This window comes from Mya arenaria, chromosome 7 (genome assembly GCF_026914265.1).
Source record: "Mya arenaria isolate MELC-2E11 chromosome 7, ASM2691426v1".
Lineage (NCBI taxonomy): Eukaryota > Metazoa > Mollusca > Bivalvia > Myida > Myidae > Mya > Mya arenaria.
In genome coordinates, this window is record NC_069128.1 from 59,460,562 (window position 1) to 59,480,118 (window position 19,557).

At 36.4% G+C, this 19,557-nt stretch overlaps 1 protein-coding gene across 2 annotated transcripts in view; it reads right to left on the reverse strand.

The window, feature by feature from the left end:
- Positions 1–19,421, reverse strand: part of LOC128240354 (glycerol-3-phosphate dehydrogenase, mitochondrial-like) — a 28,693-nt gene extending 9,272 nt beyond the window's left edge. For both annotated transcript variants that reach the window (XM_052956971.1, XM_052956972.1), the window contains exons 1-16: positions 19,363–19,421; positions 15,254–15,392; positions 14,619–14,778; positions 13,954–14,078; positions 13,479–13,576; positions 10,755–10,918; positions 9,960–10,121; positions 7,136–7,280; positions 6,372–6,457; positions 5,664–5,771; positions 4,904–5,038; positions 4,276–4,454; positions 3,939–4,070; positions 3,204–3,362; positions 2,562–2,747; positions 1,552–1,650 (exon numbers count right to left, since the gene is read on the reverse strand). In XM_052956971.1, the coding sequence (XP_052812931.1) occupies positions 1,552–1,650; positions 2,562–2,747; positions 3,204–3,362; positions 3,939–4,070; positions 4,276–4,454; positions 4,904–5,038; positions 5,664–5,771; positions 6,372–6,457; positions 7,136–7,280; positions 9,960–10,121; positions 10,755–10,918; positions 13,479–13,576; positions 13,954–14,078; positions 14,619–14,778; positions 15,254–15,367 (2,052 nt within the window). In that variant the 5' untranslated portion in view covers positions 15,368–15,392; positions 19,363–19,421. The remainder of the gene's footprint in view (positions 1–1,551; positions 1,651–2,561; positions 2,748–3,203; positions 3,363–3,938; positions 4,071–4,275; positions 4,455–4,903; positions 5,039–5,663; positions 5,772–6,371; positions 6,458–7,135; positions 7,281–9,959; positions 10,122–10,754; positions 10,919–13,478; positions 13,577–13,953; positions 14,079–14,618; positions 14,779–15,253; positions 15,393–19,362) is intronic.
- Between the last annotated feature and the right edge of the window lie 136 nt (positions 19,422–19,557).

The window sequence follows — 19,557 nt, forward strand, 5'->3', positions numbered from 1 at the left end:
CATCATGAGTTTTTAGAATGCTAAGAATCTACAATAATCACAAACTGAATTGCTCACCTTTGTTAAGTTATTTATTTTATCTAACATCATCACATATTAATGACATAATGGCCCTTTTATCAACATGCAAACCACAAAGATAAAGATTTTCCCCAACTATTCAGTCAACATCACAAACCAATTATAATGTTTAACTGCCTTAATAGAACAATCTTCACATAAACTGACCATTTTTTACACTTTTTTAAAAAAGCCAGTATTACTACCTAAACATTTGTTGTGAAACAGTGACTGGATATCTTGATTTATTTTTAGATTTTCTGTTCATGTCCACACACCTGAGTTTTGCTTATAAGTAATGTTTGAAAATTCTGCCAAACAGCTCATCAGTTAAAGATAAAACTACACAAATTATAGACTAGTATTTAACCTGTCAGTGTTCTTCTAGGGTAAAGAGGTTCAAGTCAAACTTATTGAGTTTGCCTTATTACTAACAGAAATAAATCTAATACAGCCATATGGCTTATCAGCAATCAGATGTAAATTAGAATTCAGTGAATCAGACATGTTGTCTGTCAAATTGCCAACCACTTTTCTAGAAAATAACTTGACCCACAGACCTAAAAATCAAGAAATAATGTGCATACCAAGTTTGAAAACTCTACAACTAGTCATTCAAAGTAATTGATGTAAAGTGTGATGTGGACAACAGGGATGCAGCAGGCAAAAACCCCAATGTATCTACCACACTTCACAGACCACACAACAAGAGAACAGCAAGCGGATGTCACATACTCATGTCTTTTTGTTTTGTCAAAATGGGGCATTATCAAACAACAATTGATAAAACCTCAGTTGAATGTTTTTTTTAATAATGGCCATAGTTTCATGTTTTGCATGGCGCAGCTGCGGACAACAACATCAACACTATTGCAATACCTCATTGTTTTAGGTGCAGACGAGCTAAAATCTACAAACGATAGAGCAGCATATTATAGTAAGTTATAACCAGGTCTGGGAAACTGAATCATGTCCCCTTGAAATTTGAAAGTTCAAGTCAACCTAAATGAAATTCAAATTCTGTGAAATCATAAATATTTGTGGGACATTAATTTTCGTGGATTTTGTAGGTTGGTTTATCCATGAATTCAAGATCCCAACTAAAATTTGACCTTTAATTCTGAAATCATACTGTCCTCAGGTATACCTAAGGGTATACATGTCCTCATATGAACATACATGTTCGCGGTATACAACTTGTAAGTACCGGATTCATTGTTTCTTTTACTATTAATATGTTTTATATTATATATTACTTAACCTTAATGATAATAAATTAAAGTCAATTGTTAGTGCTTGTTTCATTGAAGTGTCAAAAACTGCATGACATAGATGATACATAACATGATATCAGTGCATGGTGAATTTGCAGACAAACTTCAGAACCCATGAAATTGTCCTTTTTTTCGAAAAACCACGAAATTTCAAGCCCACTCATATAAATGATTTCCAGTAGCTTGTTATGAGTGAACATGTAAACAAGTATCGAACCTGTAGGAATTCTCCCATATCCACTTGAGCATTCTTGTTTAGGTCGACCTCACTGAGCATCTCGTGCAGCTGGTCGTCTGATACACGCTCACCGATGCTCTGTAACAGGCACATGTCACATATGGGCAAAACACGAGTACCAGGATCATAGTTATAAACATTTTCAAAATATGTTGTGTCCTATAGGGTGCATTCTGTTTTAAGAAACATGAATATCATCCTAGGGACATTTGAATGCAATTAAATTGTGCAGAATACATTTTCCTGACCTCTTAAAATGCAAATTCAAACTTGATTAAAGATATGGTCGGCACTTTCCTCAAACTTGATTAAAGATATGGTCGGCACTTTCCTCAAACTTGATTAAAGATATGGTCGGCACTTTCCTCAATCAAAACAAGAGCAGTCACAGGAAAGTCATAAAATGCCCAGAAAGGACTTGTTGGACAGAAAGCCATTAGTTGGCCCTGTGTGGCCTTGAGTATGTTATATATTTTCTTGATGACCTAACCCTCCCTTCCCATGAAGTTTGGAATATTGATCTTTAACTCAGAGTAAAGTATGTACATGGAAATGAAAAGTGTATATCAACATGTCTCTTAGCTAAACCATTGGTCATATATTGATCGGAAACAGATTTTCTACTCAAGGTGAACATAACCGTGGTCTTCGACTCAATGACCTCAAAATCAATAGCATTCATCAGCTGGTTATTGCCAACCAAGTTTAAGATCTCTTGGCATAAGCAATCTTCTGTCATTGATAGGAAACAGATTTTCTGAGGTCACTATGACCTTGACCGTTGACGAACTGACCGCAAAATCAATAGCATTCATCTGTTGATCATATCCAACATGCTTCAAGTTTGTTTGAGGTCTCTGGACCTTAGCATTCTACTGTTATTGATCATAAACTACACGGACAGATGGACAGACAAACTGTCAGATTACTATGTGCTGCTATTTTTGGTCATAAAAATATTAAATATTGTAACCATCAATAAGACTTACCTTAAAGTATCGTCTGAGGTCGTTCACAGTGATATATCCTTTGTTGTCCTTATCCAAGGAGCGGAACCTCTTGATGTAGTCGTTGATCTCGACCTTTGTGAGATTGACGGGCTCGTCCTGGTTAACGCGGCCCAAATCAAGGCCCATCTCCTTCCGTAGAAAGCGTTTTGCCCGCTCCATTTGCTCCTGTGAGGAGATCATTAGTCAATTTAGTGTAATATAAACTGGTGAAAAGGTTATACTGGTGGATATCACAAAGCAACAGAGGGTTTGGTGGAGGGCGGGCGGAGGTTGAGGGACTATATGGGATTTTGTTTGGTAGAGGTTTTCAATTTATTTTTGTGATAATTATCAAAAACAAGTATACAAATATTTTAGTCATCTATCTTAAAAGATTCATATAACCTTTATTTCACCTTTCTTCCTATCATAACATGTGCTCAAAAGCGATCATGCTTAACTGCCTGGATGTGTATTCAAAAGGCCCTCACAAATTTAAAATTGATTGCTGAATTATTTTTTTTATCTGCTCTTTAATAGTTAATTATGTTCTAATGCCCTTTCCAAATAAACACTGCAAATTTAACACCACATGTTTACCCATGTAGTTTTCAAGAGGTCAATTAACTAAATAAACCTTACCTTTTGTTTCTGTTTATTCCACTTCAACTCTTCGGCCATGATTTCTATGACCCTAGGAAGGGCCTCTTCCGCGGCATGAACATTACAGAAGGCAAGTCTGGTACGACGCCCGATAATGTCGATGGCAGTGCATGCGTACTCACGTATGGCATATCTGACCTATGAACAAAAGCATTTGGTATAAACAGTAACATAGGCCTAAAAATATACTTCTGCTTAAGGTAAAGAGGGAATGCTTCATATAACAAGAGCACCACAGGGACAAATGGAGCATTACTGGACAATTTTTCAAGTCAGAGTTATGGACCTTGCTTTACATGTGCATGATGTCTCTGGAAACATGAGTACCAAGTTCTATATGAGCATCTTGAACTGGTTTTTTATTTATTACCAAGATAAATGTTTTCCCATGACACTGACTACACCAAGGCATTCACAATTGTCTTTGAGTAGATTGTATAATACTAAAATGTTCTTTAGTTTAAGTTAGCCGAAATGTTTTATGATAAGGCAAAATGTATCCAGTAAGTATTATTACCCAACAAATCATTTGAATGTGCAAACTAGCCAAAAAATAACATGTGGTCAATCGATCAGAGGTTTTATACATTTGGCTAATGTAAGCTTTAAAACTCTTTATTCTTTGCCTAACTTAGCCTCCTACGAAATCACCAATGTATAGGAATGCCTTTAATCTTAAATGTTTGGAAAACAGACGAGGCAAATTATCCAAACCTCCGCCTCCAGATAGGGGAATTCCTCATGCAGTCTTCGGCCAACCACAGGCCAACGCTTTCCAGTCAATGTTGCCATCTTTGCAACCTTGAACGCTTTGTCTCCATACGTGTTAGCTAGATGTTTGGCAACCTGGAAGACAATGTACAGACTTGTTATATATGTTAGTTCATCCAAATTTCTATTACCTTGATAGACCTCCCTTGTTCAGAAACACACCAATCTCCATTGTGAATATCAAAGATAAAAATCAAAATCAAAAACCTATTCAATAAAAAATCAACTTAAATATGCAGACTGGTTATAACTACATGAGTACAAACAGAATCATACTAACCTCCATTTCAATACCAAAATCCTGCACCAGTCTAATGAACATTGTGGGTGACCACCCATGGGCTCCATCTAACATCAAGCCCTTGGTTCGGCAGCCCGAGGCAGGTTTGAGTCCACATTCCTTTATCGCCCGGTCAACTGTCTCCTCAGCCATATGTCGGTAAGTTGTCCATTTCCCTCCTGGAAACAAGAATAGGTTTATATAATAATCATAGAACTGAAATTTTGGATTTGTTTTAACGTGATATTTTATATTATAATACCTTAGTGACTTTGCCTTTAAGAAATTACTCATAGTCATCATTAGTAATTCATTCATGTCTCATGTAATAGCTTTTAATACGAAACTCACATGCAGTCTAAAAATAGATTTCTTGCTTTCTCCAGCACCTTGGCAGAATAGGTGTTTATAAAATCAAGTTGAAAATCTGACCAAATTCTATGATAGATTGTACACAATTATTCTTCCCAGAACATGGTTATCGCCTACATTCTATATATTGTATTAATGTACTTGGAAGAAATTTGCCCAGATATGATTTTTTCCCTTCATTAGAGTTTTGACCCAAGTTTTTCTCACTATTTTTCCACTGCTAATTATAGATGAGAAATAAGGGTAACAACAATACCTGCAACAGTGATAAGTTTATCCTCTGACACTTCAATAATATGGTTCCTGGCTATTGACTGAGTGTCCTTCTTGTTTGGGTCGCATACCAGAGGACGAATACCACACCAGGCTGATAAAACATCCCCTCGCCGAACTGTGGAAGAAAACGAAAGAAAACATGGAATTTCCCCAGTGGTTAAGAAGGAGGTCATTTGAAGGAAAATGTTAACAACCAACAATCACCCTATCACAACTGTTCATGCTAAACCCTTTGTGCTCAGGAAGGCTAAAAATAGATGCATTACATCGGTTTATTGAATTTTATTTCTTATTTTGATTTTCCTGGTTGGCAAATAAATTAATAGACAAATGTAATTAAGTTTAATTTTTATTTATATTTTTTTATGAACCGTCAAACTTTTGATACAAATATATATTTAAAATATCCATCAAAAAGCAATTTTATTTACACAAGCTACACTTTCAATGGCCCAAGTGAAGGCTTTTTCAAACTGGGATAAATTCAGGTTATCAAGCACTAGTGACTGAAAAACCATATCTTCGAAGAGTTTGGGGGCAGCTTTAGACTAAGGGCTAAGTCAACAGTCAACTTTTATTATCAGTTAAAAAACAATTTCTTTTGGTTCTTGGAGCCTTCAGATGCATGAAAGTCCATCAGTCTGTAGACAAATGACAGCCCTGAAATCCAGTTGGCAGATTTTAGTTTTTACTTCCCATTAACCAGTAGGTTAGTGGTTAATATCTATCACAACACATACCTTCTACGTCCGGGTGCAGGTAGTTTCTGACCTCCTTCAGGATAAACTGGATCTCCTTCTCGGTCGGGGCTGGCTGGAACGTCAGGTCGCACGCATTGTCTGTGGTGCCTGAAAATTCACCAGTTTTATGGTTGTAGATTTATAGGTAAGAAATCAATTAAGATATTTTTATCTAATTGTCTTCCTGCTCTACAAAAAAAGTAAATCTAAGGGAAGAAAATCTTGTAGAAGTAAATCTAAGGGAAGAAAATCTTGTAGAAGTCATTTAATTGTCAAGGGAGATAATGAAGGGAGATAATTGATGTACTAAACAACTACATTATTGAACCATTATTAACAGTCTATCATTGTGAGCTGCCTAGAATCAGAAAGAATTGAAAGGGACTTGCTCTTGAAATGTTGGCATTTTTTTTTAAATCTGCATGAATTTGAGTTATTTTAATAACTTTTATGAACAAACACCAACTGGCAAATAAGCCCTTGATTTTCAATTTTCAATAGTGTCTTTATTTATTCACAGCACAATAGAGCTTTGTTAATAATTCTTAACACAAGAGCTCTATTATGTGTAATTTGGTTATGTGTAATTACTGTTACAAGCTTTTTCTTTACATTTCACACACAATTATATTGTTTTATTTGTGACCCTATAAAACATGAACAAGCCCCTCTAAAGTACAGGCATATACTGGCTACAAGGCTACCAACCTGCCAGTGTGATGTTCTGCCACGGCAAGAAGAAGATAATTCTTCCATCACTGGTGGAGGGGTCCAGTAGTCCCATGTTCTGGGGGCTGAAAAATGGGGAAATAGAATAACAGCAACACCTTGACCATAATTTAGTTCAAGCCAAATCCATATCATTTAAACTAATGCACTTAAAGATGCACTCTAACTCCCAAATCAGATTTACCACAATAAATGATATTGTTTAAATATTCCAAAAAGGATGAATAAATGTCAAAAACAATAATTCTTACGAAGTTAAATTTGAAAGAAATGCGCATACAACATGGTATTTCTACCTTGAGTCTAATAGACCACAGTTGTATCTTTTACCATTCACCAATCATTTAATATTTTTCACTTTCTGCAATTAAACACACGGTTACAATTTTGTTTAATTCATATTTTCCATAAATGCATTATTTAGTAAGAAGTTAATGGTTTATCAGTCAAAATTGATGTTTGTTATATACATGCATGTATTGATTTTGAATAAGAGTGTTCATTTAAGTATGTTTGAGTATACACAGCATGTTGATGACAACTTCCGTGTCTTTAATGTTAAAGCTCTAGTTTGACGTCAAATGAATCATTGGATATATCTGCCTGTTTGTCTACTGCGCTGACTGGATGCAGGAGTTTCTATGTATGTATTTATTTTGAATAAGAGAGCCACTTTAATAAAGCTGAAGTCCTTGACATGTGTAATGGTGTATAGACAAAGGCCAAATAGACAATGTTTATACCTGTAATAGTTGGGTAGCACTACATGAACACCGGAGCTGGGCTGACAGATTTTGGGAGTCTGGGGGCTCCCCATGGTCCGTATTGAGTCTGTGTAAGGCCCAGTGGCATTGACAACACACTTTGCCTTCACGTCAAACTCTTTTTCTGAAATAAGACAATTTTAATAAACATTTTATTTACACAGTTTATCTCATAATCCAACTTAATCATGGCCATCTGTTCAAATTGGAGATAGACTTTTTCATTTAACATGGGGTGTTTCAGATTAAAAAATATCATTGAATAAAGCAGAGACAGCGAAGCAATACCTCAAAGTGTATTAAAAACACCTTCAATTAAGATATTCATCAGTGTGCAATACGTATGTAAGTGAAGCCCCCGTATGTAAGTGAAGCCCCCGTATGTAAGTGAAGCCCCCGTATGTAAGTGAAGCCCCCGTATGTAAGTGAAGCCCCCGTATGTAAGTGAAGCCCCCGTATGTAAGTGAAGCCCCCGTATGTAAGTGAAGCCCCCGTATGTAAGTGAAGCCCCCGTATGTAAGTGAAGCCCCCGTATGTAAGTGAAGCCCCAGTATGTTTGTGAAGCCCCATATGCTCGTGAAACACCGTAAGGCTCATTACTAAAGCTCTTTTCCCCCCCATCAATATCAACAAAATAAATGTCTTTCCCTATTCCTCTTTAATCGCATTTACATAAATTTACAGAACAGTATTTTTTGGTTTAGTGTTTTTTTTGTGAAAAGTATTTGGAAGCTTAATAAGAAAATTCTTAAGGAGCACTGAATGTTCGACTAGATCAATGATTCCCATCTCCATAAACCATAGAGTTAATAGCTAGAATGCAATAAAATATCACCTCAATTTCACAAAACCAGCGTTTCATTTTATTATGTATATTTAATAGTAAGAATATGTGTGAATAGTCCCACAGACATTGCTCTTACAAGAGTGTACTAATTCACAGAGTGTAATGGACCATTTACTACAGTTATGCGACAAACCTTGACTAATGGCAATTTCAACAACAAGCACATCACTATCATCATTATTGATTTGAAGTTTACAAACTATGGAATAAGAGCATGAAGCTTATATGATGTAATGTTTCTTTTATGTGGTTTCAAACATGATATCATCATTTTTTATCAAGGTATTGGGAAAAATATGTCAATTTGACAAAAATTAGAAACTCAAATTTTGCAAAGAAATGCAAAAGAATGCTTTAAAAATTGTCAGTTTAGAAAAAAGTAGGTGATTAAATTTATTTCTAAAGAGATACATCAACTCTTCCATGCAAAATAGATTGGGGGTCCAATTTTTTTATTAAGGAATATTTTTCAATTAATCAATCAATCTGTTTTTATTTCCAAAACATAAAGTTGGGAATTTTATTTTCACAGTTGAAATGGGACTGAATGTCAGACCCAAATTGGTCAGACCTCAGACACTAGTTTTAAGGCAAAAATGTGGAACTGTTTTCAGGCAAGCAGCACCAAGACATTTACAAAATATTCCTTATTTTACTTTAAATGAGGAGTATCAGGCTTCCCGTTGGCGATCACCATTGTTGCCATTTGCGACAAAATCGCAAGAGTGGAAGACAACTTTTCAAATTTGGCAAATTTCTGGCAACAATTATTTATGGAAAATATTTTCTTAAAATGACGTAAGCTGTGCCCATGCGGCCTGCATGATAATCGATTCTGTCACTGTTATAAATCAAGCTCATCAGCTGGTGCGACAAAAAATCCAATAATTAGGGCAAGCAGTCACGGCCCAGTCAATTCTGCAAATTATTGCGGAATTTTATTGGTTTAATGGATTAACAATGACATCCTTTAACTATAACGTCTCTTATTAGCAAACAATTTTAATATTTAGCTCAAATGCTTTGAGTAAGTTTTCAAAATGCAAATCATATATTTTAAGGTTGTCTGAAAGTCATGTGATATGCAAATTTCGTAATGACGTTGTCACGCTAAAAATATATTTGCTTTCAGTTTTGTTGCAATTTGTAATTGCTATATATGCAGCATTCTATGGGTTTAAAAAATGTCAAAAAGATTAACAGGAGTCATTTGAGTATGCTTACAAATAAAAAATGTTACATTCCATTTGATAAGGCTTCCGATAAGTTAGCTGGAGTAAAGAGTAGACAATTTTTTATTAGGATAGTATGGCCGTAGTTTGACAATGTATATTTCTTTGAAATCCATTTATTTTAAGTTTATCTCATAATTGTATTTTTTCATTCTATGACACTATTGTATGCAGGCATTAGACTGAAATCAACATATTGATGAAAATGTCGCATCTTTTGCGATATTTTCATTATTTTAAATCGCCACAAAGGGCGCTGCCCTGGACCCGTAAGGGCCTTTTGTGGCCCCCTTATCCCCCCCAAAAAAAGTGGCAGCAACTTTTTAGAACCCGGGGGGAGCCCTGAGTATTCCAGTAAAACATATATATATGGGGGAGGTGGTGATGGTGGGGGTGGGGTGGGGTAGGGGTTTTGGAAGGCAATTATTTTCTTAGTATATGGGTGGGTGTCTTTTTTCACTAATTTGGACCCCAAAAGGGTAAATTTGCTTCTGTTTGTGGGGTGGTGTGAACATTACACATTTTAAATCAGACTTTATTTAAAACATCAACAACTTCACTAGTCATAGTAAAAACAGCAAATTGATAATACTGGTTACTAATACATGAAGACCAGACAGCAATGTAACCTGTAGAATTACAGTAAGGCAGAAGTTTAAATCTGATTTTATTCAAACTTTATCTAAATGAATAAAAACAATTTATGTAAGGCAAATTAACTCACCTGTGAGCCTGTCCTTGAGTCTTGCACCAGTAACAACGTCGTTCCCGTCCGCGTCCTTACTTCTGTACAGTTCAACTAACTCTGTGTAGTTCGCTATTGTGCCCCCGAACCGCGCTGTTGATATGGCGATAGAGAGACACATTCTTGCGTCATCATGTTGACCTAGAATAGATTAAGGGCAGAGTAGGTATGTGAGTGCAACTCTCTAACTGTGTTTGCGCAGGAGTCAATCTGACTACCAAGGTACAATCAGTCTAAGTCATTATCAAGGTCTAGAGCAGTATTTAAAGCTACTTATCTTCAAAGCCATACCTGTTAGTCTTCAGAAACTCATATTGATCAAAATAGCTTCATTCTTATTGCATCCTCTTGCGCCTGAACTAGAAGTGTTTGACATACACCTGAGATAAATTAAGACCGTGCGTCTAACAGTGGTCGAAATTAGCACAAGCCCGCAAGCCCTGCACTGGCAAAATGTCATCCGGGCTTGCTCAAATTTTTAATTTTATAGGCAGGGCTTGTTAGAAAAATTGCCAAGCAAGAGTATATGAAATCAGGCTTATTCATCCGTAAGTCTAATTTCGATGACTACTCTAGCAAGAGTCAAACCTTGGACATTGTGATTTTTTTTAACAAGAATGATAAAATGCTAAAAGCTTTCCATCAGAATTTTCCGAAGACAATAATAGTTATATTATTCCCTATGATCAACTTAACAAACCTAATAAATGTTCCTGGAACAGTTTTACCTAGTAAACATATGTACAGAATAGAAAGTATCATAAAGACGCTCACCATCATAATACACTAACGCCCCGACCAGTTTGTCCCTTTTCAGCATGGGGAATAACTCCATGGCTTTCTTCTTGGACAGGAAGTAGCTGGGTTTTAAGCGCTGTTTTCCGGCTACAAAGTCATACATCTTGATCCCAGCCCAGTAATAGGGAACCTGCCAGTATCTATTTTAAAGACACAATATGACTTTTGATTCATGCTAAGTTGTATGAAACATAGATACATGCTTACACTCTTGCGCACAGTGGTCAGAAATTGGCTTAGGCCACAACAAATTGATCATTTGTTCGTCTGATTTGCCGCACCTAAAATTCGAAAAAACGAAAAAAAAACAATAAAAAAAACTTTTTTTTGCGCCCCGCACATACTTTTTGGCCGCGCATATTATTTTTTCTGTTTACTTCTGAATTTCCTCTACTTTTTGAAGTTCTTTTACATAGAATTTAAACCTGCAACGTCGACTTCGCCTTTTTGAAGGTATTTCCATGCTTTACATTCTTTGCGAGCAAAGTTTCCTCGTGTCAGGACAAAATCAGGTCCGGGTAACCGCAAAACAGCCGATATTTGTTGACAGTCTTTTTTGTCGGGAATGTTTTGCAGGACGCACCGTTGTTATTTATTTCCGGTATTATTCAGGTTACTTTCAGTTTTCGTAATGTATAAATACATGTTTAAAATGAAAATCAGTGTCATTGTCAATGGATTATAGACTTAAGTAAACAACAACAGTTTCACAGCACCGAAGGCAATAATTATTATGTGTGTTTTAATAATTCATTGTTTTGTACTCAAAATTAAGTGTTAAATAATAACTAGATCGGATTTTGAGTGCACAACTTATATTAAAATACACGGACACACGACTTACAACAATTGAACATGTTTTCGTGAGTAATTTTTTAATTCTAAAATGTATTTCTCAGTTTTCATATAGTCATAATTGTTATAAACAGATAAACATAGTAGGACTTGTAAATGTTTTAAAAATATTCCCCCCCCCCCATCCAGGGTCCGGGGGTTTACCAGGGTTAGCCGGGTGACTGTGGTGGATTTACCCGGGGTTGGCTGGACTGAAAGTCCAGTAAAGTGGCCTGTGATTAAAGTGGCCTGTTTCTTACGGGCATTAAAGCTATGGAGGCCGTCATGATATTCTTGTTCAAGGCACAGACCTTTACCCCGCAGGTTCATGGCAAAGGCGAGGTCTTGAAAGGAAAACGTCCTTATTCCACCACCTGCTCTTATATAATGACCGGTGCAACATTTGCAGATTTGTTTGGTGCTGCTTTAATCATGATGTGTCGCAATTAAATCCACAATGTCTTTTTTTTTAAATGTTCTCTGTGTTATTTACATTTTCGATCTTCTGCAATGTCAAAGTCACTACAACCTTATCATGTGCTTCAAGAGGTTCAAATTTAGACCTGACCCAATATTTGGAAATGCTCAAATGTTGATTTACTCTGGCAAGTCTAAAATGTTTTTTTTTGTGATAGTAAGGTACGGAATAAATACAAAAGGTTTGGTCTTCGAATAATTGCACGTTACTATGAGGAATGTTGTTTTTACAATATATCCATGTTTAAATTGAACTTAATAGTAAAGCACTGGATCTTATTGCCATTTGTTAAATATTGAGACAGATTTTCATGTGATACAATCAAAACCTTTTCATTTATAACTGAGAACCTATGTTTGCAATTAAAATGCATTTCTTGACATAATTGTATGATAAATTTGGTAAGAAATAAACTTTTTTATATTTTGTTTTAATTTTTCGCTTTGCGCTCGCCTCTGAAATGCCTTAAATTTAAAAAAAAGTATTATTTTTTTTTCGCTCGCTCGCTCCTACTTTTTTTGGGCAAAATCCGTAGAACAAATGATCAATTTGTTGTGGCCTTAGGGAAAGCAATATTTGATAAGCATACAGAGAGCTAAATTTTCTACCTTCTGTACCCTGTGCGTAGGAGTGCTTAGTTATTTTGTAATAAACGAATTGTTTTACATACTGACTTATTAATTATTTTACGCAATGTTTTATAATATGAAATGGAACACCTTTTCTGAGTGATGGTGGAAATCTTTTCTTTTAGCAAGAACCTGTACTCTGGAAATGGGACTTACTTATACACTGGCAGCATGATGGGGAATGGGTAGGCCAGGTGTGTGTGTGTGTGTGGGGGGGGGGGGAACAGGTGGTTAGGAAATGGGACTTACTTATACACTGGCAGCATGATGGGGAATGGGTAGGCCAAGTGTGTGTGTGTGGAAGGGGGACAGGTGGGTTAGAAATGAGACTTACTTATACACTGGCAGCATGATGGGGAATGGGTAGGCCAGGTGTGTGTGTGGGGGGGGGGGGGGGGGGGGGAACAGGTGGGTTAGAAATGAGACTTACTGGGTAGGCCAGGTGTGTGTGTGGGGGGGGGGGGGGGAACAGGTGGGTTGGAAATGAGACTTAACTTATACACTGGCAGCATGATGGGGAATGGGTAGGCCAGGTGTGTGTGTGTGGGAGGGGGGGAACAGGTGGGTTAGAAATGAGACTTAACTTATACACTGGCAGCATGATGGGGAATGGGTAGGCCAGGTGTGTGTGTGTGGGGGGGGGAAACAGGTGGGTTAGAAATGAGACTTACTTATACACTGGCAGCATGATGGGGAATGGGTAGGCCAGGTGTGTGTGTGGGGGGGGGGGGAAACAGGTGGGTTAGAAATGAGACTTACTTATACACTGGCAGCATGATGGGGAATGGGTAGGCCAGGTGGGGAGCAATCTCTATCAGGTTGGCTCGCTCATCCAATGCCTCCTTCACCATACGGTACTGAAACACAAACACTAAAGTTCTGTACGAATAAAATGGCATAAGTATTTCATACATTTGTTGTGATATTGATAGAAAAGCTGTATACATGATGAATGGGTCGCTTTGTGTTCTAATTATGATTAATGCATTTATGCAAACAAAACTTAATTTAAACCATTTAAAAATAAGTCAACATTACCACCAGACTCAATTGACTCCAAAAGAATAAAGATTGCAAAAAACTTTCAAATTTGTGAACATGTACCTAGCCGATATCTAGGTTAATCACAGCCTTCTTGAGATTGCGGTAGTACCCATTCAATATGAAGGTTGAGAACAACCTTCTGAAGAGTGTTAGATATCTTGGTTGAGTGTTTTGAAAATAATGGACAAACCTGTTCGATATCTAGGTTAAACACAGCCTTCTGCAGATAGCGGACACCACCGTGAATCAGTTTTGTGCTTCTGCTGGACGTCCCAGAGCCAAAGTCATACATCTCAACCATCGCTGTCTTCAGGCCTGAAACATTTCCAAATATTATTGTGAGGTTAGTTTATACTAAATTCTTTTAACTCAATGGTTTAGACAGCTTTAAGTTCACATAAGTCACTCTTTGCAGGGTAGAAATCAGTACTGGTGTTCATTTTAAGGTCATGAGAATATTCCACTGGTAGGGCATAAACCAACTACCACTTGGATGAGAGGTGGACACCTATACCACCAGACAAATCTTACTTTTGCATGGTTTATGACAAAAGGCACCCTAACTTTCAATATATATTGTTGCAATGTATCTCATGCATTAACACATTATATACAATACAGGAACTTTTACTCTTATAACATTGACGGCATTGTAAACTTCAAACTGTGCAATGTTTAGTTATCCTAAGTAAGTTACAAAAGTCCTCTGCTTAATGGAAAAACTGTGTTACATTCATGTCAAAAATGTTTACATAATTATTAAGCTTAAAAGCATGTTAATGAGTTGAGTTTAACCTTCTTTTGTACAGTTATTTCATACATCCCTTATATCCAGACCCCCTCTCTCATGCGTACCTCTGCTGACGGCGTCAAATGCCACCCCAGTCCCTGTGGCCCCTCCCCCGACAACCAGCACATCAAATTCTTCTGTTGCTAGGGACTTGAGTTGCTGTTCTCTTGTTGGTAACGGAGCCCATGCATACTTCTGCTCTACCTCACTGGCTGCAGTTACATGCTAAACAGAGCAGAACTAACATCTTGAATAGTATTTTATACAGGTTTACAATACAATATTAAAATGCTTAACTACAAAGTGTGAAACAATCTTCATGCTTGGGTTGTAATAATTGCTACGAGAAGTGTTCAAATTATATCAGAGATGATCATTTATATAAAAGTAAATTCTGAAAATCAATACCAAATACATTTTTGTTTTCCTCTTGAAGATCAACCTGCTCTTGTATGTTATGACAGTTTGACTTGTATTTAATACCTACAACCTCTACACTGTTAAAACATTTTCCAGGCTTGTCCAGATTCTTTATCTTACATAGCATTACTTTCAAGTCCAGTGAAACTGTCATAATTTGGGCTAATTTAAAAGATATAATTTGTAATCACTGAGTATTCATTTTAGATACATTAGGCTACCTTATATTTTACAATTTTTAACCTGTCTAAATTTCAAAAGTTCATAAAAATAAACATACCCGCTGTTCCTCTGGTTTCATGTAGGTCCATAACAAGGCTCCTCCCCCTAGCGCAACACTGGTGTAACCCAGCTTGGGCAGGATGCCGCTCACTTTCCGAAATGACCCCGCCATCTAGGCCTCAATTTGTATTGACATCCTGGTAGTTGTACAAAAAATAGACTATATTCCATTATTCTACAAATTTTGGCCATTGCTGGGGAGTATACCCACCACCAGTCACTCCAAAAGTAAAGGGCTTTTCAATTCACAGAGGCCGTGGTAAATACAGCTTATTTCTAATAAAAAAATAACATTTTTTCCCCGAATTTTTGACATTTGTAAAAAAAGTAAATATTTGATTATATTTTTTTAAAGGGACTATTTCATGGTTTGAAAAAGGCCCTTTTTACAGATAATTTAAAAGAAAAATGAAATAAAGTGTTGCAAATCATTAGGAGTGTTGAAAATAAGTACTAAAAGCTGGAACCTTTCATCAAATACTGATATATGCTCAAATATTGTGTTTAAAGTCCATGATTGTGTAATATAAGTGTTTTCAGATACATAACTAGGAAACCACATTTTTGGTGCCAAATCATAGGCGAGTCCGTTTGAAAAATCACAGAATCTCAGTATGATACAGCAGTGTTGGAATGTCAGCTTAGCTTCAATCATGAAAAGAGTCCCAGCATCTATTTATATGGTCTACAGTAGAGAATACATCAAGCTATATTGAGATACTATAATGATGTTAAAAGGGCTCAAATTAAGCACTCCCACACTCGCAAACTGTGAGTGAATAGTGGAATATGAGAGTTGAGATTAAGGTATTGTGCAAAATCTCGGAAAAAAAGCAACTTTCAATTTGCCTACCTTTTTTTCATAAAAACACATAACACAAAGATGACTATACAAGCAAAGTATGCTAAGCTCACATTGTGACTGGTATTTCGTGTTCAGATTTAAGGCAACAGTATTTGAGGAACAGTCTATAGGAATATAATGGACCATGATTTATAATTTTATTTACATTTCGTTTTAACTTTAATCTCCTCATCCTCTTCATATCTTAACAAATATTTTTTTCCCATTAACCTGACCAACCCTATTTTTTCCTGCAGACCCTACTTTCTTTGCGCAAATATTGTGCACATTTTCCCCTTTAAGAAAGCACCCTGCCCCGTTTTCGGACCTACCCTGTCTGTTTTAATTTCTGCTAAAACACAACCATAGTATAATTGTGTGAGGTGCATTTTTTGAGTGAACATGTTAAAGTTTGACCATTTGACATTTAAAATTATCTACAAAAGTGATATACCCTGATACTGTATAAATCGGTTTGGAAATTTTGATTGCATTTCATTAGTGTAAATAAGTTGTACTTATGGCCTATGGCCCGTAAGTATTGCTGCCATATCATTCAAGAAATATTACTATATATTGAGAGCCTTTAATTGGCAATCAAAAAAGTGTGAAAAACATCTTGTTGTCTTATTCTTTAAGTCATTTTCAAAAACAGTGGCAATACTATATTAATTGTCCATCTTATGTATAAGCATGGCAGAAGTGTCCCCCAAAAATGGTTCATAATAAACTTAAAACAAAGTCAAACATTATGCCCTCACTGAGCACCATGATGTCAGGATTATTTGGACAATTGATTGTATTATGTATGGACCGAAATGACAGCTGTCTTGTCATTGACATCGGATGCCTGTGAGGCAGTTTTAAGATTATGGCCATTCAGAGTGTGAGGATAGTAGGTATAGTTTTTAATCATGTTCAGATGATGACTGATATTTTTTTGCAGATAAAAATGTGTCCTCTTAGCAGCAGGGAATAAGTAAATATGACAAAATTTTAATGATGAATATGAGTTATGGCCATGACCTTTGACTCTATGACCTCATATCCATAGGAGTCATCAACTGGTCACCCAAAATCTTAATGTCAAGTTTGAGGGACATGGGCGCAGGCATTGTCAAGTTATCACACAGACAAGCTTTTTGCGTTCAATAACACTGTGACTTTGACCTGATGACCCCTAATATCAAAAGGGGTCATCTACAGGTCAGGCCCAACCCCCAAGTCAAGTTTGAGGGCCATTGGTCCAGGCATTGTTGAAATATCACTGGGAAAAGCTTTGTCAGCTTTTTCGCGCTAAAGGTCACTATGACCTTGACCTTTTGCCTGATGACCCCCAAAATCAATAGGGGTCATCTCCTGGTCAGGCCCAACCTCCATGTCAAGTTTGATGACCATATGTCAGACAACGCGAAAACTTTTTTTTCTCCATAGGACATTGCGACAGGTAAACACTGAAAGTTTACCTGTCGCACCAAATTTTTACCTGTCGCAATGTTACAAACGGTATTCAGTTACATCAGCCTAAACCTTGATTTTAAGTCTCTTATTTAAATAAGTTTTGTAATTCCCCATTATAACAGGCATAAATCTTCTTGGATAGATGTGTGTCTCCATTATAAATTACAAAAGGGAAGCTAAACATCATGTAAAAAAAAAAATTCGGATATTATGTCATTTTATTCCCCATACCACCCAAAAAAACTCATCTGGTTCGTCTACCAATGGAACAGCTAGATCTTACTCTTTTAATTCATCTTTAAATTAAAGATACAGTAGGGTTATAAAATGTAACAAATTGTACTACAAGTCAAACTCAGACGCAACATTAAACGCAAAAACGAAAGTAGAGTTCTTGTTATTGGCAATGTTAAACAGAGCGGAAAGAGTGGCAGCTCGGTATATTCATCATCTTATTTAAATTAACACGATTGCCGGGCACCACTTCGCCAAAAAAAAAAAAAACCTCCGGAATTTTGTAATTTCCGAACATTTCCGTAAAATTAAAGTATTAGAGTACGAGCTAAAATTGGAACCTTATGTGCTTTATCGGCTTTTACGGAAACATGTCGAAACGGGGTTTACAAATAGTGATACACAGATTAACACCCTGAATAATCATGATATAATAGTTAAAAATAACTCTGAGCATTTATTTAGAAACTGAAAGTAAATTTGCCGAAAATAAAACGGTGCTGACTGTAATTTTTCACCGGACATTGTAACCGACCAAAACAAAAGTTTCATCGGTCAAAATGGAAATATTCCGGATATATTCGCATTGTCTGATATGTCCAGGAATTGTGCAGTTTGCTTCAAGGTAATTGTGACCTTGACCTTTGACCTCTAAAACAATAGGGGTCATCTACCTGTCAGGACCAGCCTTCATGTCAAGTTTGATGACCATACATGTAGGTCTAGACATTGTTGAGTTATGACTCGGACAAGCCTTAAAATCCTTTTACCATTAAAGGTCATGTGACATTGACCTTTGACCCCTATAGCAATAGGGGTCATCAAATGGTCAGGCCCAATCTTCATGTCAAGTTTGATGACCATATGTCCAGGAATTGTTGAGTTATCACTCAGACAAGCTATTGTCAACCGACGGACTGCCTGAGTGGCCTACATGTGCAAAGCAATTTACCTCTTCTTCTTCAAAGGGGGGCATAATGAAATTATGAATCATTTTCCGTTATATTCCTATAGAATAATAGATGGCCCATAGATGGAACATATATATATATATATATATATGTCTGGACAAAGTGTCCATAATATGATGCTTCAACTGTATTGTCATCACTATAATCATATACGGCACTTCAAACATCCTATCTCTTATGCAAAACTGAATTTGTGCATGCTTGCAGATTGAAAGGTCCTGCCTGGTTGACAACATTGGGCATACACTCTTCCAAGGTTCAACAAATAATAAAACATTATCAATACTTCTCACCACAGCATTTTATGCTTACACTATTTTCAATGACAATGTTCACGTCTGTTTTATTCATTGCTCTTATCACATAAGTCATTTCTCAAAGGGTATTCCCTTACTAGTAGTTACATATTATAAAATGTCAGAGGGACTGGGACGAAACAAGTGGGATGAACTGGAGAGGTACGGTTGCTATTTTCTTTCGCACAATATCCGAGCTAAATATAAACAACTTATTAACAACGTGAAACAATTACATAGACACATTAAATTGAAATACTGAAAAACAGTAACTAAACGTGATGACCAGTAGACATCTTACCTCTGCGAAAAGTGAATGGAAATGTCAAGAGTGACTGACAACCTTCACCTCTCTCAAATCAGTATACAAACGAAAATGTTTATAGCGTCAACTTCAAAAATTATTTGTTCGTTTCTAATTTGGACCCACAACAGAGACAAACCGTTATATATAACATAAAGACATAATATCTTATTATTCAAGTGTTTTGTTGTC